This window comes from Moschus berezovskii, chromosome 7, assembly GCF_049115385.1.
Source record: "Moschus berezovskii isolate FMDL1 chromosome 7, NW_MosBer_1.0, whole genome shotgun sequence".
Lineage (NCBI taxonomy): Eukaryota > Metazoa > Chordata > Mammalia > Artiodactyla > Moschidae > Moschus > Moschus berezovskii.
In genome coordinates this window covers 56013722-56040372 of record NC_142466.1, presented here as the reverse complement: position 1 = coordinate 56040372, position 26651 = coordinate 56013722, and the positions used below count along the sequence as shown (strand labels likewise).

At 38.8% G+C, this 26651-nt stretch overlaps 1 protein-coding gene across 1 annotated transcript in view; it reads right to left on the bottom strand.

Moving 5' to 3' along the window:
* Positions 1-26448, bottom strand: part of TMC1 (transmembrane channel like 1) — a 182042-nt gene extending 155594 nt beyond the window's left edge. Inside the window, exons 1-2 of the mRNA XM_088837777.1 lie at positions 26316-26448; positions 25956-26015 (exon numbers count right to left, since the gene is read on the bottom strand). Of these exons, the coding sequence (XP_088693903.1) occupies positions 25956-26015; positions 26316-26448 (193 nt within the window). The remainder of the gene's footprint in view (positions 1-25955; positions 26016-26315) is intronic.
* Positions 26449-26651: the final 203 nt, after the last annotated feature.

The following is a 26651-nucleotide window of genomic DNA, read 5'->3' as shown; positions in this document are numbered from 1 at the left end:
GACTCTGACGGGCAGCTTGTTTGTGTGGATAGAATATAAATTTCAGAGTTGGTCAAACTTAGGTTCAACCCAGCTGTGCTACTGTCCTTGGAGTCATTACCTAATATTAATATCTTTGAGACTGCACTGGAACAAATGGTAATCACAAAACATATCTTACTAGGATTATTTGAGTATAAATTACATAATGAGTATATGAAAGAACCTAGCATATAGTGGTGGCTAAATAAATAATAGACATTTTTAGCTACTGCTATATATTTCCATTATAAAACTATGGAAATTATTTCTTTATAATTAAAACTTCATTCCATGTATATTTCCATTCCAGGTATGTTCCGTTATAATAAATATTAACCAATTCAAAGGATTTGATTCTTATGTATGTATTTTTCCTTGAATCATCAAGACCAAGAGATAAGGTCAATTGTTCTGTCCATATTCTCACTGCACGGGCAAGAATATTCCTTTTAAATAAATCTTGGTGAAGAATTAGCTGTAACCACAGTTGAGAAAAGAAGACCTGTATTTTCCAAAAGCAAGAAAAATAGAGTACTCTGTAAAGTAACACATGATCTAATCATCCGCTACTTAATTATTTTTTGTTTGCCCCATTAAAACTGCTGAAGGTATTTGGGGACCTGAAATTACTATAAATAAAAGTACTGCTATCCCTGATGACAAAAGAAAAGAACTTTTGGATCATGCTCTACTTTCCATTAGCAAAAATAATTCACTTGAGCCACACTAAAGTACGTGAAACCTTTCTAGCTGAAAATCAGACGTAAACCAGTGGTACATTCAGCCTGCGCACATGCACATGCATGCTTGCATGCACACAACCACGCACACACACCAGATACTCTCTGAAGCCCAGCTTCTGTTTATCACTCAGCCAAGATTCGTACGTGCCTTCTGTATGCCTTCCTTCAGTCCAAAAGGCATTTGCATCCATTTGCCAACCAGACGAACTCAGGGAAAAAGTCACAAAGTCTGCACAAATAAGGATGACACAAGTATTTGTGCAGAATAAATTTGCCAAGATCTTTTCCCTTCTACCCTTATTCCATACCCCCTACAAGCTGTTTTTAAGTCTCACATGCTGCAGTTTCCTTTCTGCTGACAGCTCGGACCATCTCCATCAGGACAGTGTGTTCTCAGGCCTTATTCCAGGCAATTCTCCATGATTAAATGTAATAGAATGTGTAGCCCCTAGTATGGTGCTAAGCACAACAAAACGTGCTCAGTGCATAAATGTTCATTTCTAACTTTTCCAATCCCTCTTAGCATTCACACAATTATCCTCCATAACTTTCCACACAGGGCCAAAATTACTGCCCCTGGCAGAGCTTCTCAAACACTGAGCAGTGTCCACAAATTTTCCATTTTAGAGGTTTCTAACATCATAAAATATGAAAAAATGCCAAAGCCAGATTTTTAACAATAATAGTAGATTTTAAACTTTTACACCTAACAAAAGACTATTTTAAATATAATATACTCAGCACTAACATTTTCAAGGCAACTATAGGATTTGTGGAAAAATTACAGCCACTGTAGTCCAAGAATGCAACAGGAGTTAAACATGCATGTTATTTCTCATCTTCTCTATGTTCATTGTGTTTTGTCTGTGTGGAAAGGCTCATTTGGAAGCAACATTTGAAATATAAATTTCAAGTCCTTTGAAATGTAAACTCTTCATTCAAAAAGCCTTACTCCGATTTTTATCAGAGTGCTTGTGTCCACACATTGACGGCAAGGAAACCATAAGCAAAAAAAAAGAGTTAAGGGTAAGATCTGCCCTGAAAATAAGTGGGAAAGAGAAACTTAGAGGAGTCAAATGAGGCCATTATGTCCAGATCTACTTACAGGTTGAATTGAAGAGAATTTCTTTCCACAGCCCCCTGGTGGTAATGCATTCCCTGTTGCCAAGGAGGCCTTGACCTCCCTCTTGCATTAGCAGAGCCCCATATCAGTGTCCCAAGAGCATGAACTGTCATGGAAGCCCTGACAATCAAACCAACGAATTAGCAGGCTAAGACTAGAATATTTCCCCCAGACTTTTCTGGTGAAAGTAAACTATTCCTCCTGCAAAGATGTCTCAAGAGTTTATAAATTTTAAACTGAAAGTGTTTCTGAAGTAACTATACAGCACCGATGAACACTGAGTACTATTTTTAATGATGAGCTACTTTACTTTCAAGAGAAATAAACAATGAGAGATTTAAAGTGATTATAAAGGCAAACACAGAGTAATGTATTTATAACTGGAAACTGCAGGTTAAAGTATAATAATAAATATATACCAGGATGTGATAAATCCATGCTATTCTGGAAGTATAAGTTTCATGACATGATGTGATTGTTTTATGGGTTATTGAATTGCAGAAAAAATTATATACCAACAAATAGTATGGAGAAAGTCAGCATAATGTGGTGAAACAGTCCGAACTTTGGTAGTCTCTTTCTTATATTCTCCTCCCTCCTTATCTCTGCAACCTGGTTTCTGTCTCCATCACTGCTTAGCCTCCAGTTTCCCTGAAACAACTTCGGCCAACAAGGTAAACTAATTGTTGCTAAATCCAAAGAATACTTTTCAGTCCTTGTCTTAATTGACCTCCCTCCACAACATTTGACTCTGTGGAAAATGCCCTTACTTTTGCACACTCTCATTCTCGACTTCCCTGACATCATCCCTCCGTCGTCTGATAACTCCTTCTCAGTCTCCTTGCAAATACTTCTTTAATCTTGATCCCTTTAGAGCTGTTGCTAAAGGTGACACTCAAGATTCTTTTTCTTTTTTTCTTTTTCTCAATGTATATTATCTCCCTGATGACTTCATCTATGACTGTAACTGCTTCCTCCTTGCTAAAGGACTCCCTAACCTCTCCCTCCAGGCTTTGATCTCTCTCCTGAGCTCCAGAACTATAGAGCTAACTGCCTACCAGATATTGTAACAGTTCTCTATTACTGAACAACGAATCGCTCCAAAGTAGTAAATCAATGGAATTGTTTATTTTACTTACCAGTTTAGAGGCCAGCTGGGCTCAGCTAAGTACTGCTCACTGCATGCAGGTCCCTCACACAGCTGTGCCAGACAATGACTGGGGCTGAGATCAGCTCAGCGTCTTCTTTATTCAACTGTCTGTTACCCAACATTCAATAGTTGGAGACTGAACTCTGAGCCATCTCTCTATATATGTAAGCATGTGGTCACTCCAGGTGGTAGCCCGAGGGTAGCCAGACTTCTTAAATGATAGCTGAAAGCTCTGAAAAAGAACTCTTGTTCAGAAATGATCTGACATTCCCAGCAAGGCCATGTTATTCTCCTACTGGACATAAACAATCTCATAGAATACCAACCTTAGGCAAGGTTACTCTGACATCATGACAGGATTATATAAAGCAAGGCCTCTTCATAACCTTGTATAAGTACAGATAAAAGCAAGATCACTATGGCACCTCTAAAATATCCAACCATAGAATTACCCCCACATTCTGAACACCCAGTCTAAACCAAATCTCTTTCTTAAACCTTCCCAAAAATTGCCCAGCCAAATCCCAAACCCTGTAAAGGGTTCTTTCGAATATCTTCCTACTGAAACACCCCACAGTTTCCCATGATGTGTGTTCTCCCTTGCAACAAATAATAAATCCTCAGTGTGTTCCTAGTGGACTTTGATTGAAGAGTACTGATAGATCCCAATATTATTCCACTAAATGGATATATCCACAATTATTCAACTAATCCTTTATTGCTGAACATTTAACTTACATACTAATAAAAGCCCAGTTGGGATACAGAAACCACAACAGTTATTTGAACAGGGAAAAATAAATATTCAAAAAGCTAACTACTAAAACAGGTAAAAGTAGGCTCTAAGGGGGCTCTAAATTGGGAAAGGAGTACATCAAGGCTGTATATTGTCACCCTGCTTATTTAACTTATATGCAGAGTACATCATGTGAAATGCCAGGCTGGATGAAGCACAAGCTGGAATCAAGATTGCCAGGAGAAATATCAATAACCTCAGATATGCAGATGAAACCACCCTGATGACAGAAAGTGAAGAGGAACTGAAAAGCCCCTTGATGAAAGTGAAAGAGGAGAGTGAAAAAGCTGGCTTAAAACTCAACATTCAGAAAACTTATGGCATCTGGTCCCATCACTTCATGGCAAATAGATGGGGAAACAATGGAAACAGTTACAGACTTCATTTTGGGGGGCTCCAAAATCACTGCAGATGGTGACTGCAGCCATGAAATTAAAAGATGCTTTCTCCTTGGAAGAAAAGCTATGACCAACCTAGACATCATATTAAAAAGCCGAGACATTACTTTCCCAACAAAGGTCCATCTAGTGAGAGGTCCATCTAGTCAGGTTTTTCCAATAGTCAGGCACGGATGTGAGAGTTGGACTATAAAGAAAGCTGAACACCAAAGAATTGATGCTTTTGAACTGTGGTGTTGGAGAAGACTCTTGGGAGTCCCTTGGATAGCAAGGAGATCCAAACAGTATATCCTAAAGGAAATCAGTCCTGAATATTCATTGGAAGGACTGATTTTGAAGCTGAAACTCCAATACTTTGGCCACCTGATGCAAAGAACTGACTCATTGGAGAAGACCCTGATGCTGGGAAAGATAGAAGGCAGGAAGAGAAGGGGACAATAGAGGATGAGATGATTGGATGGTATCACCAACCAATGGACATGAATTTGAGCAAGCTCTGGGAGTTGATGATGGACAGGGAAGCCTATCATGCTACAGTCCACGGGGTCGTGAAGAGTCAGACATGACTGAACGACTGAACTGAACTGAACTGAAGGGGGCTCTAACTTTAAATTCCCTGCTCTTTTAATTTGTGATACATTGGGATTGACAAGTGCATACTTCTATATTTAAAATAGATTACCTATTTTAATCTAATAAGGACCTATTGTATAGCACAAGGTTCACTGTTTAATATCCTGTGATAACCTAAATGGGAAAAGAATTTGACAAAGAATAGACATGTGTATATGTATAACTGAATCACTTTGCTGTACACCTAAAAACACAACATTGTTAATCGATTATGTGCTCAGTCACTTAGTCATGTCCAGGTCTTTGCAACTCCATGGACTGTAGCCCACTAGGCCCCTCTGCCCATGTAATTTTCCAGGCATGAGTACTGGAGTGGGATACCATTTCCTATTCCAAGCGATCTTCCGGACCCAGGGATCAAACCCGTGTCTCTTGTGTCTCCTGCACTGCCAGGCAGATTCTTTACCACTAGCGCCACCTGGGAAGCCCCATTAATCAAGTATGATCCAATATAAAATAAAATTTTAAAAAGAGCAGGTACTATCTAGAGACTGAAGAAGAAGTACAATAAGGGACTAGGAGAAGCCCTCTGGGACCCAAGGCTGAATTCAAAGCTCTTCAACAGGAGTCACTACCACAGGCAGCCTACTGCAGCAGAAGAAAAACAAAAACAAAAGAAACACTTGACTGAGAGAACTAGCTGTAAAAACCGCTCATCCTTGCTTGTGGGTGTGGATAGGTGGGAGCTGATTGGCAGGAATGGCATACCTTTGCTGGCTGGTATGGATGGGCCAGAGTGTGGCTGTAAATGTGGCCAGCATTGCTGGTTGCTCTCAAGTGGCTGCACATAAGGAGAGATGGCTTAAGGGTGCCGCTCAATCTCCTGCTTAAGGCTGTGGGGCTCAGAATGTATCTAGACGGCTACAACCTGGAAAAGAAGTGTTTTCTTGCAACTATTCTATACTGCCCTCTGCTGATGAAGTGAATAACCCACCAGCTGGCAAAAGAAGAGTTTACAGGACTCAGCTACCTAACACAAAGGAAGACAAAGAAGGGTGAATTTGGAGCTCAGGACAAGAGAATGATAACTGGCACCTTGCAAGTTTTCACCATTATAACTAAAACTATTATCAAAATTCACATAAATCTTTATGGATGCTGCTGCTAAGTCACTTCAGTCGTGTCCGACTCTGTGTGACCCCATAGAGGGCAGCCCATCAGGCTCCCCTGTCCCTGGGATTCTCCAGGCAAGAACACTGGAGTGGGTTGCCATTTCCTTCTCCAATGTGTGAAAGTGAAAAGGGAAAGTGAAGTCGCTCAGTCATGTCTGACTCGTAGCGACCCCATGGACTGCAGCCTACCAGGCTCCTCCGTCCATGGGATTTTCTAGGCAAGACTACTGGAGTGGCTTGCCATTGCCTTCAGATTACAATTATTTCCCCTAGAATAGATTCCGTTCCGTTCCGTCGCTCAGTCGTGTCCAACTCTTTGTGACCCCGTGGACTGTAGCCTACCAGGCTTCTCCGTCCATGGGATTCTCCAGGCAAGAATACTAGAGTGGGTTACCGTTTCCTTCTCCAGGGGATCTTCCCGACCCAGGGATCGAACCCGGGTCTCCCACATTGGAGGCAGACGCTTTAACCTCTGAGCCACCAGGGAAGCCCTAGAATAGATTGCCAAGGTCAAAGATTCAGACATTTAAAATAAAACTTCTCCATAAAGGTATGAACATGTATGCTTATTCCAGCAGAAGATAATTGGTTGAAGAACGAGCACCCTCTGGGCGGTTCTAGGAGGCTGATGTACTGGAACAAATGACTCCCTAGGTTAGTCAGCTCCTGTTGCTCTGCTCATTTCTTCATGGAGTCTTTCTCAAAGGTGATTTTGGTTTGTTTGTTTATTTATTTAAATGACTATCAAAGCAGAGATAAAATTAAGATTCTAATAGTTGGAAAAAAACTTTTAATGAAATATGAGACTACCCATAAATGACATCTGATTTTTTAAAAACATATGATTCAGGAAAGCCAAGATCCATGTTCACATTTTTGAAATTGAGGGCTTGGGAAATATTTGATACATCCCCTCACTGTTGTCAAGGTTCTCACACTTTTAGGGTTGTTATGAGGACCAATAATGACATATATAAAGCACCCAGGCAGAGTCAATAAATAGTTGCTTTATTTCCAATAGTTGCACATTGCTGTTAAATTGCTAAGAATCCAAACATATTTTTTTTCATATATATATATGCATATATATACCCCAAAGTTGTTTTCATTAAAGATGTAATTGCACTCCTCATTCCCAAGCTATAAGGATGTTATGATATAGTTATGCCCTGATGACTATTAGTTACAGATTTGATGGTATTTTTTCCCCAGCTCCTTAACAAACACCATTTGTCTTTAACTACATTCACTGCAACAAAATCTCAATGCAGTGAGCAAAAGTGGAAGGGAATCAGATATCACGTGGTCTTTGCATTTGTCTTTGTTTCCAATGCACTTAATTTTTATTATCATTTGGGCATTTATCCTGCCTATGTGTCTTCACTTTAAAAACACTCTGTGAGGCAAAAACCTACTTGGAGTAAACTATTTCTAGCATTGTGCTTTAAATGAGTAAGCTACTTAACAATCAGGAGTGCAAACATAAATGCTTTCATGGACCATGCTGCTGCTGCTAAGTCACTTCAGTAGTGTCCGACTCTGTGTGACCCCATAGACGGCAGCCCACCAGGCTCCCCTGTCCCTGGGATTCTCCAGGCAAGAACACTGGAATGGGTTGCCATTTCCTTCTCCAATGCATGAAAGTGAACAGTGAAAGTGAATTCGCTCTGTCGTGTCCGACTCTTAGCGACCTCACGGACTGCAGACTACCAGGCTCCTCCGTCCATGGGATTTTCCAGGCAAGAGTACTGGAGTGGGGTGCCATTGCCTTCTCCGCATGGACCATGCATGTTACCATAAATTAATGAAACAAGAATAATTTAAAATTATAAGGATCCACAGGGAACATACAAAACTGGAGAAAGCATACTCCATCTAAAGACATTTATACTAAGTAAAGTAAATAATAAAATAAAAGACACTGCTAGAGAAGAAAAATTCATAAACCACATTAGATTATTAGACAGTCCCCTCAGGACTTCTGTATAATTTTGGGTGAACTGAATTAGATGCTGAGGTAGTGCTAAGAAAGAACTACTAAAAGCGGATTCACCAAATAATGTCAGGACTCATTTCCAAGCCAGCTGTCCCACTGGTTTTAGCTCAGTCCCTCGAGCTCCTCACACTCACTCTCTTTGGCTTCCATGATGCCAGCACCTCCCTATTCTTACCTCTATCATTCCCCACTACACTACTACAAAAAGTAAAGCCTCAAATGCACTACATTTGAGGCCTTAATTTTGTTTACTGTAAAACCCACTAACATAAAATACACTGTTTTAACCACCGTAAAGTGAAAATTCTATGGCATTTAGTACATTCAAATGTTTTGCAACCATTATCACTATCAAGTTTCAGGACATTTTCATCACTCCCAAAAGAGACCCTACCACTAAACCGTTGCTATCCATATCCCTCTCCCCAGTCCCTGACAACCACTGGCTTTCTTTCTGTGAGACTATTGTTTTTGCTTTTTCTTGCACCTTCAGTTCAGCCAACATCCCAAGCAAATTAGAGCAGAACTAAAGTCTGATAAGGTGAGAAAACAGAACACTTAGCTGGGGCAGGAAAAAGCTCTCCAGTGGTGCTTTCTGGATTCAAAGTTAGGATAGGAGGGAGCAGTAGTGAAAAGTCTTTTTGCTTTCCTTAGTCTGGCTAAAGAGTCCGCCAACCATTCCAGAATCAAAAGACAAGTCTATTCTCTTAGTTTTTAACTGCATTTTCACTTTCTTCTATCTAGATTATTTTGTTGTTGTTGTTCAGTTGTTTTTGTAACACAAATGTGTTCTAATTTTCAACTTTTAAAACTACAATTTGAAGATCAGAGTCTGAGTAATTTCTCTACTGAAATTTCTTTCTTGTTCTCCATTGGTTATTTCTCTTCTTTTCCCCTAAACTGTGGCTAACTATATATTCTGTTGGGATTCCCTGGTGGCTCAGATAGTAAAGGATCTGTCTGCAATGCAGGAGACCTGGGTTCGATCCCTGGGTCAGGAAGATCCCCTGAGTAAGGGAATGGTTACCCACTCCAATATTCTTGCCTGGAGAATTCCATGGACAGAGGAGCCTATTACACCTCGAAATGCTCTTGCTTTATGCTTTGAGTCATCTGGAGATAAGTTTAAGATGCCAGACATAAACACTCACACAATCCCTTCTGTGTCAAAGTGCTTTCTTTGGCTGAATTGGGATTGATAATCGACGGTGTCAGTCTCCTTAGAACCATATGAGACACTCTACAGAAGGATTCCCCTCTGAGGCCAAATTTCTCTAGATGGTGAAGTACCAGCTAGTTATACCAATATATCAATATACCCTTGTGGTGCAAGATAATCACTATAAATCTATACTGAACAGACCTTGAGATTCTTGCAGGTCAGTCTTTTAATCACTTAGTCATCAGTCCATGAGAAATTCACTTGTACCAAATTTGGCTATTTTTCTCTAGGTTTAGGAGAGAAGTACAAAGCTTTGTACAACAGAAACACAACTGGTCCAGGTTAACTTCAAATTAAGGGAAATGTAATTTTAAAACTATGATCACATTTTCTACTTTGGACTTTTTCTCTTTGCTTTGTAACGATGGCCTCGGTCAAGTCATCTCACTCTTTTGAGGTCTTTTTAGTTTGTTTTCAAAATGAAAAAGTTGAACTCAATGAGTAGTTTTCTATCCAGAGTATCAAATCTCTGAGCACAGGCATTATTTATAGCCTGAAAATAATAATCTTTCCATTCACGTGCTATCTTTTTAAAAAATAGCCTCTTTCATTTAAAAATTATAAAATTATGTATGCTAACTACAGCAGACTGGAAAATAAGTTGAAGATAAAACAAAATCTCCTGCAATCTTGCCATATAGATATGGTGTGTTGTATATTCATATAGTTAGTATATGAGTATATACTAATATGTAGTATATTCCTATAGTATATTCATACAGTTTTCTTTATATGCATTCTTACACATATATTATTTTTAACAAGCTAAAATATACTATAGACATATTTTATAATATTTTTTACATAATAATATATTATAAACATTTTCCTAAATCATAAATTGCTTTTTTACAAGATTTAAATGACATTTTGATATTTGAATACACATTACTATTTTTTAATATTTAGCTTCTTTCTGACATTTCATTATTTCTAAACACGTTGCTATGAATATCTATGATGTGATTACATTCATAACATTATGAATTAATTATTGTTATTCTCATTAATGTTCAAATTATTTCATCTCTGGATGATGGGAGTCACTTTTGGGGACTCGGGCTATTTTGATAAAACCCCTAGAGTCTTTCATAGCTCTGCTGCTTTTTGGTACAATCAATATTGCAGGCACCTTTTGTATGTGTTCTTTTCCCTTTGTTTTTAATCTCACTAGAGCTGTGCACTCAAATTATTATGTTTTAAAATCATTTGAAATCATTTTTCTTGCCACCAACTTGATTCACAGTTAATATGTTTATTTTCACTTTCTCTTAAGAAATCGTTCTTTTATTTCTCTGTTTTTCTAATTATAGAAAATATTAACTTGGTTTAAAGTCATACCTATTAACAAGCTATACCCAGAGAAGTCTCACTTGGTTCTATCCCCATCCTCTTCATCCTTTTCATTTCCATTCAGATATATAAGAATGAGAGAATGAGAGATAGAGACTGATTGATTGATTTTAAGGAACTGGCTCACACAGTTGTGGAGAAGGGCAAGTCTGAAACTTGGAAGGCAAGCCACCAAACTGGAAATTCAGGTAAGAGTTGATTTTGCAGTCTTGAGGTCAAATTCCTTCTTGTTTGGGAACCTTTGGTCTTTACTCTTAAAACCTTCAACTAATGGAATAAGGTCCACCCATATTAGAAAGATAATCTATTAATACTTTACTCAAAGTCTATTGACTTAAATGTTATTCACACCTAAAAAATACCTGTATAGCAACATTTAGACCAGTTTGACCAGTTAACTGGGCACCACAGCCAAGCCAAGATGACACAAAATTAACCATGACATATACACACATATATATTTATACCCATATGTTCTTATGTATATGCACAAACACATACTCGTACTTACTGTTCTTGGATAAATGGTGGTTTGTGAGTTATGTTTTCTCTATCTTTCTTTCTCACTTAACAGTTTATCCTCAAGATTACTCCTAGCTATGGATAGAAATAGTTCTCATCCCGCCTCTCACCTGCATAATATTTTATAATATGGATATAACAAGTTCACAGTCTCTATTGGTAGTCATGAGTTGTTCCCATTCTTGCTCTTAAAAATCATGCTGCAGTGAATAGCCTTTTCATGTGATATCATCTTATAAAATTCATGTAAATGCTTGTGTGATGAATGAAATTATTTTGGAAGCTTTGAAATTCACAGCGGTCTTTTAACATTTGGTATTGTCTCAGTTAGCATGCTTGAAACATGCAGCTGCCATCATGTGAGGGTCTAAGAAAATCTCTATCACCTAAAAGGAGTCCTCATACTGGACTATCAAGTATTTGTCACGCCTAGAAGAAAATGAATGAAGAGTTCTTGAAAAAGAATTCTCTAATTTTTTACTTAATTTTGCTTAATTTAAATGTGTAATACAAAATGAGATGTAAACTACTTATGATTATAGTTCCTATATAATAACAAGACTTCCCAGACCCAAAGCAAACAGACTTAAAACGCTACTACACTCTATTCAACAACTAGGGAGTGGGGTCCAGGAATTAATCCTCCAAAGATAATGAGGAATGACTTTATATAAACATGCATAAATATGTGCATATATTATATATATGTGAATATATTTATATACATATATTATATATATAATATATATTATTATATAAAAACTATAATAACCAGGGTGAACATTATGTATGCATAGATTATATGCATAATATATATGCACACATAATGTTCAGGGTTTATATAAAGTCATCCCTCATTATCTTTGAAGGATTAGTGTATAGTGTATGCATATATCTATATCTATATATAAACATATATGCACAGATTTTCATTTTAACCTTCCCCAGCATTTCACATCTAGTAAGCAAAAAGCTGAGCTTCAAACCCAGATCTTTCTGTTCCAATAAACCTGGACTAAAACTGGCCAGTAGTTTCTCATGACTCAGGGACATTAAGATAGAAGTGGTTATGACTCATTGAAAGAGATCTGGGATCTGAACCTAGATAATTGTAGTCTAGTTCTACTATGAATAAGTAGCTTTGTGAATCTGGACACATCCCTGAACCTCTCTGGATTTCAGCTTCCTCATTTATGATGCAATAAGGACAGATTAGATTATGGCTAAAGCCTTTACAGATCTAAAATTCTATGAAATTTCTATACTGGCAAAACATCTCTTTTATGACAAGAATAATGACTTAAACAATATTATTCATATTTTGGCTATGGAGTTTCTTATTACATGTAAACACCAAAAATGAGGTCAAAAAGGACTGGGAAATTTTTCTGCAAATTTGGAAGTGTTTAATCCAAACATTTTAATGCTAAAAGGATGACCATTTGATTGAATGATATGGTTGAAAAATATTATACACTATCTTGGAAACACCATGTTGGAGTAGAAAGGCCATTTTAGAAATCACTCAGTATTATCCCTCATTCTACTGATGCAAGTTATGTGATTTCCCAAGACCACACAACTTGCTTGTATTATAGACATCTTTATTACCTGGGTTATTAAGATTAAATATACCATAATACCTTCAAAATAATCCTCTCATATTTACCACCAAAGTACTCAAAGGAAAGCGGCATAAGAGAGTGGTTAAGCGTAGGCTGTGAAATTAAATTGCCTGCGTGCAAATTCCAACAGCACTACTTACTGTGTGATTTTGAACCAATTATGTAATCTCTTCAAGCCCTCGTTCTCTTCATCTAGAGAATTAGGGTGATTATAGTTGCACATACTTCCAGTTTACCAGAAGAATTAAAAAGGTAATCTGTGAAAACTGTTTAGTATACTGTCTGGCACAGACATAGAAAACGGTCAATACTAGCTGGATTAAGATTATACTGTGTATTTTATGGCAAGCCACTCCAGTACTCTTGCCTGGAAAATCCCATGGACGGAGGAACCTGGTAGGCTGCAGTCCGTGGGGTCGCTAAGGGTCGGACACGACTGAGCGACTTCACTTTCACTTTTCACTTTCATGCATTGGAGAAGGAAATGGCAACCCACTCCAGTGTTCTTGCCTGGAGAATCCCAGGGACGGGGGAGCCTGGTGGGCTTCCATCTATGGGGTCACACAGAGTCGGACACGACTGAAGTGACTTAGCAGCAGTGTATTTTATATACTCACTAAATTGGCTTAACTTTTCAATTGCATTTCTTTTCCTGATAGTCAAGGTCAGAATTATTCTAAAATGATTTTTCAAGGATTATCAATCTATAGATTAGACTATGATAAAAATGTTTACTAGAATAATGAACTCTAAAATTAATTTTAAAAGAATGAGCCTAGATATAGAGTTGTTTTACATTGTAGTACACTAAGGTCAAGTTCTTCCCCTGAAAACCCTGTAAAAATGACTCAGAAGTCACAAATAAGCAACATTTCATCCACTGAGATTTTTGTCCCCCATTAAGCAGTCAGTGATCTGATTTTTGCCAGTGTATGGACATTGCTAAAACATCACCATTTTTAACTGACAGTGATTAAATCCATTTAACACACTGTGTATGAATTTCAAAAGGTCTTTATGACTGTTTGTCTCATCTTTATGGACCTTTAAACTTAATAGCTTTGGTTTCAATAAAGAAGTGATTTCCAAAAGTTAAGCATGTCTTCAAAACTACTGGCAGACGTTAAGCTGATCAAAATTATGATGTCATCCAGACACAGATTTCTCTGCATCCTTGTTCTTCAACTTGTCCTCTAATTAATGATATGGTGGTAGGGTGAGTGAGGAGTGAGACATGGTCCCCTGTCAGTAAATAAGGACATTAGTCAAAAGAAATATCAGTTCAGGGAATACAAATATTGCAGTTTTGTTCTGGTTCAATAGCTTCAGGATCATATGTAGCTTCACTGAAAACTCATAGTACAAAAATAAATAAATAAATAAAACTTATAATAACCCATGTTGGCATTATCAATTCCTCTTCTTCCCCTTCTGAAATGTTAAGGTATCCAGTCTTAAACACAGAGCCCCAGAAGATGATAATCAAAAGAACTAGTTCAGGGACACATTCCCCAAGCATAACCCTCCTCCATTTGTGATAATCAAAAATGTTTATAGATACTGTCAAACATACCCTAAGGGTCAAAGTCTTCCCAGATTGAGAACCATTCTTATGAATCGAGCAGAAGACTGCTTATCCTAGATCAAGGATCAGTAAACTACAGTCTAATAGGCCAAAAGTAAAACCCACTGCCTATCTTTGTAACTAAAGTTTTAATGAAACATAGGCACATTCATTCACTTATTATCTATGCTGCTTTATCACTAAGAGAATAGAGTTGAAGAATGATAACAGGTATTGTATAATCTGTAGAGTCAAAAATATTTACTATATGGCTCTTTAGGGAAAAAATTTGCCAACTTCTGTACTAGTCCAGCAATTTCAAACATTTTTTTTTAGTGATGCAAAATTTTATAATGAAATCTCACATAAAAATTGTGTCAGACAGGGTCCAGATGGAACTTTCAACTTGGGTAATTTGAGAAAGTAAAACATATGCAGCATATATAGGAAATTTCAAATGTGTGACAGAGAATAGAGAAATCACAAAGGGCTAAGAGAGCTGGGCATTATTACTGTCTCTAGGCTTGAAGGGGAGAGGACCAGACGACCTTATAGTAGGGGAGCAGAAGAGTGAATACCTCCCTCACATTCTCCCTCCCTCCAGTCTCAGACCAGTGCTCCCCAATAGCTAAATACAAATAGAAGCAGGAGAGCAAGAAAACTCACTGTTATGGTCCCTATTCATCAGCCTACAAGGTCACAGAGCAGAATGTAAAAGGGTGGAAAGTGGAACTGGGGAGCAAACAGCAAGGAAGCGCAGCACGCTGTGCTGTGTGCTGTGCTGTGCTTAGTTGCTTTAGTCGTGTCCGACTCTTTGTGACCCCATGGACTGTAGCCCCGCCAGGCTCCCCTGTCCATGGGGTTCTCCAGGCAAGAATACTAGAATAGGTTGCCATGCCCTCCTCCTGGGGTTCTTCCCAATCCAGGGATGGAACCCAGGTCTCCCACATTGCAGGCGGATTCTTTACCATCTGAGCCAAGCCCTATTAACCAAAACTGATCAAAGCAAAGTTTTTGTGATGTTTAGTGGGAGAAGGTACTGAGATCAGTACAGGTTGGCCTTATCTCTGACCCACCGGTCCAAGTTGAAACAAAGAATGCAGTTTGAAAAGTCTCTTAAATCCTCTTCTGGCCTTCTGACTTTATTTGTCTCCTTTCTGAAGCAAAAGCCCGTAGTCAGATATTTCAATGCTGTCTTTTCTAACAAACTTCAATCCTTAGACCCATTCCCACCATTCAAATCTTCAATCCCAAGTATCAGGTATACCCATCCCTTCCCTGCACCCTACATTCTCTGCTCACGTTGTTAAGTTGCTAACATTGATAGAAAAAGCTTAAACACCCTGATTACTGAATCCTCTACCAACCTCATAGTATCAGGTAACAGGGGCTTAACTGCTTGCTCAGCTTCCCATGACTTTCACCCCTTAAATAAAACTACCTGAATATTCTAATCACCAAATCTGATAGACTTTTCCCCAAACCTTATCAACTTTAACTTCTTTGCAGAAAAAGATCTTGCCATTATTCCTTCCCTCCTAATTTACTTCTTCCTCTGGCTTCTTTGGCACCATATATTCTCTTTTTAAAAGCTGAAGTATAGTGATTTACGTTGTGTTAGTTTCAGGTACACAGCAAAGTGATTCAGTTATGTTGCTGTCCAGTTGCTCAGTTGTATACGACTCTTTGCAACCCCATGAACTGCAGCATGCCAGGCTTCCCTGTCCTTCACCACCTCCTGGAGCTTACTCAAATTCCTGTCCATTGAGTCAGAGATGCCTTCCAATCATCTTGTCCTTTGTCATCCCTTTCTCCCCTGCCTTCAATCTTTACTAGCATCAGGGTCTTTTCTAATGAGCCAGCTTCACATCAAGTGGCCAAAGTATTGGAGTTTCAGCATCAGTCCTTCCACTGAATATTCAGGGTTGATTTTCTTTAGGATTGACTGGTTTTGATCTCCTTGCAGTCCAAGAGGCTCTCAAAAGTCTGCTCCAACAACACGGTTTGAAAGTATCAATTCTTCAGCACTCAGCCTTCTTTATGGTCCTTCTATATGGTCACATTCATACATGACTACTGGAAAAATCAAAGCTTTGACTATACGGACCTTTGTCGGCAAAAAGAATCTGAAAAAAGAATAGATATATATGTACATATGTATATTTATCTTTTTTTTCAAATTCTTTTCCCTTATAGGTTATTACAAAATACTGAGTATAGTTCCCTGTGCTATATAGTAGGTTCTTGTTGGTTATCTATTTTTATATATAGTAGCATGTATATGTTAATCCAAAACTCCTACTTTATGCCCCCCATACCCTTTCCCCTTTGATAATCATGTTTGTTTTCTATATCTATGGTTCTATTTCTGGTTTGTAGGTATGTTCATTTGTATTATTTTTTAGATTCCACATATAAGCAATATCATATGATATTTGTCTTTGTCTAGTTTAGTTAATATGATAATCTCTAGGTCCATCCATATCGCTGCAAATGACATTTCATTCGTTTTAATGGCTTTGTAAAGCCTCTTGATTAAAGTGAAAGAGGAGAGTGAAAAGTTGGCTTGAAGCTCAACATTCAGAAAACAAACATCATGGCATCTTGTCCCATCACTTCATGAGAAATAGATGGGGAAACAGTGGAAACAGTGTCAGACTTTATTTTGGGGGGCTCCAAAATCACTGGAGATGTTGATTGCAGCCATGAAATTAAAAGACGCTTACTCCTTGGAAGGAAAGTTATGACCAACCTAGATAGTATATTAAAAAGCAGAGACATTACTTTGCCAACAAAGGTCCATCTAGTCAAGGCTATGGTTTTTCCTGTGGTCATGTATGGATGTGAGAGTTGGACTGTGAAGAAAGCTGATCGCCGAAGAATTGATGCTTTTGAACTGTGGTGCTGGAGAAGACTCTTGAGAGTCCCTTGGACTGCAAGGAGATCCAACCAGTCCATTCTAAAGGAGATCAGTCCTGGGTGTTCATTGGAAGGACTGATGCTAAAGCTGAAACTCCAATACTTTGGCCACCTCATGAGAAGAGTTGACTCACTGGAAAAGACTCTGATGCTGGGAGGGATTGGGGGCGGGAGGAGACGGGGACGACAGAGAATGAGATGGCTGGATGGCATCACCGACTCGATGGAATGAGTTTGGGTGAACTCCAGGAGTTGGTGATGGACAGGGAGGCCTGGCGTGCTGTGATTCATGGGGTCGCAGAGAGACGGACACGACTGAGCAACTGAACTGAACTGAACTCTATTTTTAGATTTTTAAGGAATCTCCATACTGTTCTGCATAGTAGCTGTACCAGATTACATTTCCACCAGTAGTGTAGGAGAGTTCTTTTTTCTCCACCCCCCTCTCCAGTATTTATTATTTGTAGACTCTTGATGACATCCATTCTGACCAGTGTGATGCGATACTTCATTCTTATTTTGATTTATATTTCTCTAATAATTAGAGATGTTGGCCACTGTATGTATTCTTTGGTGAAACATCTATTTAGATCTTCTGCCCATTTTTTATTAGGGTTTTTTTGGGGGAGGGGTATTGAGTTGTATGAGCTGTTTATGTATTTTGGAAACTAAACCCTTGTCAGTTGCATCACTGTAAACATTTTCTCCCATTCTGTGAATTGTCTTTCTGTTTTGTTTATGGTTTTCTTTGCTATCCAAAAGCTTTTAAATTTAAAAGATCATACAGCATGATCAAGTGGGATATATCGCAGGGATGCAAGGATTTTCCAATATCTGTAAATCAATTAGTGTGATATACCACATTAACAAATTGAAAAATAAAAACCATATGATTATCTTGATAGATGCAGTAAACAGCTTTTGACAAAATCCAACATCTATTTATCGTAAAAACTCTCCGGAAAGTGGACATAGAGGGAACATTTATTGTTGCTGTTTAGTCTTTAAGTTATGTCCAACTCTTTTGAGATCCCATGGGCTGCAACCTGCCAGGTTCCTCTGTCCATGGAAATTTCCAGGCAAGATTACTACAGTGGATTGCCATTTCCTTCTCCAGGGGATCTTCCCCACTCAGGGATCAGACTCACATCTCCTGCTTGGCAGGTGGATTCATTACTACTGAGCCACCTGGGAAGCCCAGAGGGAACATACCTTAACTCAACATAATAAAGGTTATATATGACAAACCCACAGCTAACATCAGTCTCAACAGTGAAAAGCTCAAAGCACTTCCTCTAAGATCAGGAACAAGACAAAGATGCCCACTCTCACCACTTTTACTCAACATAGTATTGGAAGTCCTAGTCACAGCAACCAGAGAAGAAAAAGAAGAGGAATTCAAATTGGAAAATATGAAGCAAACTGTCACTGTTTGAAAATGACATGATACTACACCTAGAAAATCCTAAAGATGCTACCAGAAAACTCCCAGAGAGAATCAACGAATTCAGTAAAGTGGCAAGATACAAAATTAATGCACAGAAAACTGATACATTTCTATATACTAACAACAAAAGATCAGAAAAAGAAATTAAGGAAATAATCCCATTTACCCTCACATCAAAAATAATAAAATATCTAGGAATAAACCTACCTGAGGAAGCAAAAGACCTGTACTCCAAAAACTATAAGACACTGGTGAAAGAAATTGAAGATGACACAAATAGATGGAAAAATATACCATATTTCCGGATTTAGAAACATTTCTGACCATGATCAACTCCCTTTAGGTGGTGGGTAGAAATGTGAGGATATTGAGCTAGTAAATAGAGGAGGCTCTTATAAATATTCCATATTAATAATTTTTAGCAAATCTTGTAAACTTTCAGGAATATGGGGATATATTCCTGTTTTAGCTTTGCTCATTTCTAAGATAATTTTCATGGTGAATTTCAGTGTATAATTCCTTTTTTGCAGTTATGTTCAAGATTAAATGAGAGTTTATCAGCAGATGAATTGTATTCAACGTATTCAATTTTGACACACTGGTGTTAAAATTAAAAGCATACCAGGCATCAATGTTTTCTCCTTCATAGGAAACTTCATCTCCAGGTGATGATGGCTCTTTCTTCCATTATATTCTGACAAAACAGCTTTAAAACTAAATTTGGCATTCCTTTGGTGAGAGAAGATGTTTTATATTAATACTTAGCTTCATAACAGAAAATGTTCTGACCTAGCATATCCATGAAAAGTGAAATATTAATGTGTATGCTTGTGAGGGAGTGTTCACTAGCCATTATACATATGTGGTTATGGATAGAGAGAGGAAAACAGTCAAAGATCCAGAAAAATAAGTAATAAAAAAAACCCTGGTATGTGGTCAAGCATGAGGTTGTAGCTTGGGCCTTCAGTGACTCCAGCAATTAGTTAATCAGCCAATAAAATATGTGCTTATTTTAGATGTTTAGAAGTCAAAGGACTTGAAACAATGTGATTTACATGACTGAGTTCCCCTGACTCAGGATCATATTCTTGTTCCCCAAGGTGACTTAAATATTCATCAGAACCATCTGTACTATTGAAAAAATAGTCTCCACAAAGTTCTCAAGACCACCTCTACGTACAGTACTATAAATGATGTTGAATATGATAAAAATGAAATGATTTATAGTGGTGGCAATCTAGACTGCCTCCTACCACCTCCCCAAAATAAAAGCCATAAACTGAACAGTAGATGCTCTTTATTTTTGTTCTGAGTCAACAAGTTCAGCAATTTCTCTCTAGTCAGAAGTGTTCATTGCTGCTGCTGCTAAGTCGCATCAGTCGTGTCCAACTCTGTGCAACCCCATAGACGGCAGCCCACCAGGCTCCCCTGTCCCTGGGATTCTCCAGGCAAGAACACTGGAGTGGATTGCCATTTCCTTCTCCAATGCATGAAAGGGAAAAGGGAAAGTGAAGTCACTCAGTCATGTCCGACTCTTAGCAACCCCATGGACTATAGCCTACCAGATTCCTCCATCCATGGGATTTTCCAGGCAAGAGTTCTGGAGTGGGTTGCCAGTGCCTTCTCCAAGAAGTGTTCATTGGGGAGAAAGTTAGTTTCTACCTAAAAATTTGAATATTTTTATGAAGAACAATGTTCGTCTCAAAACAAGGAAATATTGTTCACAAAATACATTAATAAAATGCTGTCAGGGTTCCAAAGTTTCCAGTTCATGGCATGCTTGGGAGGTAGGAAATCACCAACAGGAAAATGACAATAATTCACTAACATGTATAATTCTGGATTTATTAATAGTCCTCACCCATTGCTTATTGGCTGTGTGAACTTGAGTTATTTTACTTTCTCAAGTCTCAGTTTCTTCATTTGTTGTGATGATTTTAAAGGAGGAAAAATAATTTTCCCTCCATTCTTCTGAGTTCTAGCTGAGACCCATATAATGAAAAACAGATTAATAAGAGAAAAATGAAAAAATGCATTAATATGTATACCTCATGGATACATGGTAGATGCACAGGGGTAAATGAGTAACTCTCTAGGGTGGCTTAGATTTCTGACCTAAATATCATCTTCATCTAAAGACCAAAGAAGGAAAGGTGAGAAAAGATTAGTTATAGGAGGCTATTAGCACAGTAAACAAGGACAAGTTTGTTATGCAGATTTAAGTTGGTACCTTCTCCACTGATAAGATTCTCTTGTGATTTAGAGCCAGACTTCTTCTGGTACACAAAGGGAGATACTCTTAACCAATGGAGAGTCTTAGGGTTGTCATGAGGATTTAGTGAGCTAAGGTAAAGTAAGGTATTCAGAACACAGCTGGAAGATAGAAAGTGCTCAATAAAAGTTAGCTATTATTACTTTAGTGGAGAAGGATATGGCAACCCACTCCAGTATTCTTGCCTGGAAAATTCCGTGGACAGAGGAGCCTCGTGGGCCACAGTCCACGGGATCACAAAGAGTCAGACATGACTGAGCAACTGCACATGTACATTATTATTTCAGGTTGATGGCTGTTCGTGTGTGGCCCCTGAACTAGCAGCAGTAACATCATCTGAAGCTTAAAGATACAAATGCTCAAGCCTCATCCCAGACCAACTGAATAAGAAACTCTGGGGGCAGGACACAGTACTCTGTTTTAACAAGTCCTGAAGGTGATTCTGGTAACTACTGAAACTTGAGAACCATGCTTGTGGAATATAGGGTAAAACAAACAAACAAAAATAAGTTTTAACATAAGTTATCATTAAGAACTTCTGTTTTCGTGACTATTTAAATGCAGGAGAATGCTTGGTTTTCTTTCTTTCCTTAACTAGAAAAAGAAATGCAGCAGTAGCTTGAAAACAATAGGATTTCTGTGGAATAACACTTACCATCTTATTTTTGACTTTGCTTTGCTCCTTTATATTACACAACCATGTTCCAAGAGATCTATTATTAAATTGTGTTAACATATTTTGTAAAGCCAAGAATACAATGGAAAAACTCACTTAAAAGAGAGAGTCTATAGTATTGGTGATAATTATTAGATTGAACATTTGAACACAGCCTATTACTCATTAGTCTTAACCAGTTCTATAAACAAGATCATATGACTGTAAGATTACAGCATCGGCATATGGTGAATCAGTGACAAACCTAGGTACAGGCATGTAATGCAGGGCTTCTAAGTCTGTGCATTTTGTGGCGTGAGTACAGTCAATAAGGTATATACACAGTTAAAGGTAAAATTGCCTTTTAGAACAAAGTAAGCCACAGTGTATATTTTTGTCACTTCAGCCTCCACATGGCTGCCATAGAGATGTTTCTAAAGAACACATTTAATCATGTCACCAAACAACTTAAAAGATTTAAATGACTCCCTTAAGCCTGGTATGAGAGTCTCTGTAATCTGGCACCTGCTGACCTATTTCATGGACCTCAGTCCTATAATTATACCTCCATTTTTTATGGAGCCTTCCTTGATAATCCACTCCCTATCACCGGGGAGTTGGTCCTTCCTAACTCAGAGCTTCTGGAGCACCACATGCAGACTTCTAGTAGTCATTTTTACATTACATTATAATTGTTTGCACTTCTCTCTCTAAACAAGACATTTACTTGATGGTTACTGATAGCAAGAAGCAATTTTCATTTTACTGTCCCCAGCAATTGGCATAAAGCCCAGTACAAAACGGACAATAAATAAAGATATTATGTGGATTTAAAATGTAAGATCTATGCATAAGCCAGAGATCAGCCCAGGAAAACACAGCCATCACCTGGAGCCTCTTTCTTAGTCCCATATTATGACAAAAATCTTTGAATTTTGACCAAAAGCTCTGCCACTTCCAAGGTTCCATTGTCATCCTCATTCTGGCAGACAGTCTCCAAGATGGAATGTCCTGTTCCCACTATTTTCTGAGAGCCACTAAAACTCATTTCATTTAAGACATTCTGGCCCCCAAAGTTCCTACATCTGCTGATATTCATTGAAACCTCCAAACTTTATCTCAGGCTGTTTGCCATGAGCTTTACAGCTCTAAGAGTTAAGTCAAAACTGAAAACTAAGCTGGACTTAGCATTTTTAAGGCAGCTGACCCCCCATTTGTTAGCCTACTAAGTAAATCTCCTGACTCCAGAATCATGGTACTTATTAATATTTGCTGATCTACAACTCATCACTCTCCATCTGACTTCCCTCACAGCCATGCTACCATTTCACTTCCCAGATTAGCATTTTAGAATACTTTCCCTCCTCCACTTGGCTCTGCTGTGTGCCCTTGATATTTCATTCTTGCTAAATTGTTCGGCCTCAAAGCATTCAGCTGGGGGTAGCTGGAACACCCAGCGAGCTATCTAAGCCAGTTCCATCCCTGGAGCACTTAGCGCTTGAGCGCCAACACCTTGAATTAATCGCAAATTGTTTGAGAATATCCTATTTGTTTGGCTGCTCATTATCATCTCCCTAGTTACTGCCATGTCCCTTAAACCAAAGGACACATTTTCAGATTTTAAGTAAATTGGAGCAATGGATGGGTCTGGATGGAATGACAATAACTCTTCCCGTAAGTACCAGCTCCTCACTGTCTGCCTGGAGAAACCAAGTGACCTTTCCTTGTTGCTGATTCTGAGATATCCGAGATTCCTCCTTGCTGGAAACTTCTGTGATGCTCTTTAGCAATGACTAACAGAAGCTTGTTTTCTCATCCTTACAGGGCTTCCATAAGGATTAATTCAGTTAATATAAATAAATCTAGGTGGTGAAATACACCACACACATTGTAAATAATCAATAAACAGTAGCCATTTTTGCAACTGAATTTTGGCAACTGTATTAGTTTCCAAGGATTGCCATAACAAGTACCAAAACTGGTTTAGAATAATAGATGTTTATTGTCTCACAGTTCTGAAGGTTAGAAGTCCAAAATCAGAGTTGGCAGGACCACGGTTTCTCTGTTGGCTCTATCAAGGGAGCCTACATTGTCTCTTCTGCTTTTGGTAGTTGCCAGCATTTCTCAGGTCCTTGACCTATAGATGCATCATTGTAGTTATATGGCCATCTTCTCCCTGTGTGTCTTGATATCATCTCCTTTCAGAGCTTATCTGTCTCTGTCCAAATGCCTCATAATGACACCAGTCCTACTGGATCAGGGGTTAATGACCTCATTTTATCTTTATCACCTCTGTAAAGATAACATTTCCAAATAAGGTCACATTAGAGGTACTGGGGATTAAAACATCAACATATCTTTTAGGGAGAACACGATTCAATCCATAACAGAAGTGAGAGATAGCAGAATATGTTACCTTAAAATATGACTGTAGGAATTTAGGACATGCTACTCCAAAATATGTCACTTTGGTGTATTGACTAGTTTGAGTCGAAGGCACTTGAAAAACAGCAAATGCTGGGAGAGGCTTTCTCTGAACTCCTCACATGTGTCTAAACACTGCTCTTCTGAAAGGAACTCACTTGTCATAAATCTTTTCCTTGGGGGCTTCATTAGGCAGAAAAAACTATTACAGGAGAGAAGGTTAGAGGTCAACACCAAACTGAAACAAACTTTGCCACAAACTATCATATCTCACATATACGTTCTTCTAAATACCCATTCAACTTTCCTAAAAATCATCCACTTTCTATTAAGAAGCCTACATCCTTTTCCCCTTTCCCTATTAAGATGGTATTTAAGTCTGAATTCTAAGTCATCTCAGGGAGCTACTCATTTTCTTCTGGCTATCTCCCATGTATATGTAACATATACATGTTAATAAACTTGTTTGTTTTTCTTTTGTTAATCTGTCTATTATTACAGAAGTATCAGTTAGAAATCAGAAAAGTTCAGTTAAGTTCCGTTGTTCAGTCGTGTCCGACTCTTTGCAACCCCATGGACTGCAGCACACCAGGCTTCCCTGTTCATCATCAACTCCCAGAGTTTACTCAAACTCATGCCCATTGAGTTGGTGATGCCATCCGACCATCTCATCCTCTGTCGTCCCCTTCTCCTCATGTCCTCAATCTTTCCCAGCATCAGGGTCTTTTCAAATGAGTCAGCTCTTCGCATCAGGTGGCCAAAGTATTGGAGTTTCAGCTTCAGCATCAGTCCTTCCAATGATTATTCAGGACTGATCTTTAGCATGGACTTGTTGGATCTCCTTGATGTCCAAGGGACTCTAAAGAGTCTTCTCCAACACCACAATTTAAAAGCATCAATTCTTCGGCACTTAGCTTTCTTTATAGTCCAACTCTCACATCCATACATGACTACTGGAAAAACCATAGCCTTGATTAGATGGACCTTTGTTGGCAAAGTAATGTCTCTGCTTTTAAATATGCTATCTAGATTGGTCATTACGGAGAAGGCAATGGCAAGCCACTCCAGTACTATTGCCTAGAAAATCCCATGGATGGAGGAGCCTGGTTGGCTGTAGTCCGTGGGGTTGCTAAGGGTCGGACACGACTGAACGACTTCACTTTCACTTTTCACTTTCACACACTGGAGAAGGAAATGGCAGCCCACTCCAGTGTTCTTGCCTGGAGAATCCCAGGGATGGGGGAGCCTGGTGGGCTTCCATCTATGGGGTCGCACAGAGTCGGACACGACTGAAGTGACTTAGCAGCAGCAGCAGATTGGTCATAACTTTTTTTTCCAAGGAGTAAGCGTCTTTTAATTTCATGGCTGCAGTCACCATCTGCAGTGATTTTGGAGCCCAAAAAATAAAGTCTCTCACTGTTTACTGTTTCTCCATCTATTTGCCATGAAGTGATGGGACAGGATGCCATGATCTTAGTTTTCTGAATGTTGAGCTTCAAGCCAACTTTTTCACTCTCCTCTTTCACTTTCATCAAGAGGCTTTTTAGTTCTTCTTCACTTTCTGCCATAAGGGTGGTGTCATCTGCATATCTGAGGGTATTGATATTTCTCCTGGCAATCTTGATTTCAGCTTGTGCTTTATCCAGCCCAGTGTTTCTCATGATATACTCTGCATATAAGTTAAATAAGCAGAATGACAATAAACAGCCTTGACGTACTCCTTTTCATATTTGGAACCAGTCTGTTTTTCCATGTCCAGTTCTAGAACTCAGAAAAGTAGAGGGAAGTTACTTTTCCTCCCCTGCAGAAGTCCATTTTGGTAAGGCTATAGAATGGTTTTTGCTTTTTTAATAAATGACACAATATTATTTTGTTAACCTCCCTTTTCTTGCTGGGGTGCAGGATTCTTTACTTATATTCCAATTTAATTTCTTTTCTGTTCTTGAAATAATCAGATATGTTATCCCCTTGTGCTCTCACTGTCCCCAGAGAGCACCTGCCGGGGTAGGGAGAAGGCAGTGGCACACGTGTGGACCAGCTCTTTAGGGGAGAAAAAAGCTAAGGACCCCAGTTTGTAGCACTGGCTGATTTCCACTATGTATTGATGCTATACACAGTAGCCCCACCGGGGCTTATCCAAACTACCAACAAACAACTGGCAACATTCCTGAAAATTTAAACTTAGTCTCCAGAGCAAGTATGAACTGTTCCCAGCACCCCGCTGAAGGCATGGTCTGCCTTCTCATGACTGCCTTCTCCCTTTCTCCTCTCTGATTCTCCAGCCCACATTTACCTTTGAACTTCAGGTAATTGATGCAGAAAAGGCCAACACTGACTTACTTGAGATGCAGCAAGTTGCTTGCTGCAAGTGCATTGTTTCTGATAGTTGTTGCTGTCTCTTATCCACCAGTTTGGCAGGGCCTTCTCTGCATGACAGGTGTCCAGGTACTAGATGTGCGCGTTGTTGGTTCATTGCAGGGTCCTGACGGGTCTTCCTCTACATAGGGTCTGATATGGAAAATCCAGCTTTATCTTGGCCTCTATTCCCCACTCCTTTCCTTGTGACACTTAACCTACAGACTTTTTGAAACTGGGATCCACTCTTCCACAGCCCTTTTGGGAGACACCTGCAAAAAGGCTTTTGCCCCTTCTATCTTCTTTTTCATCTACCTAATG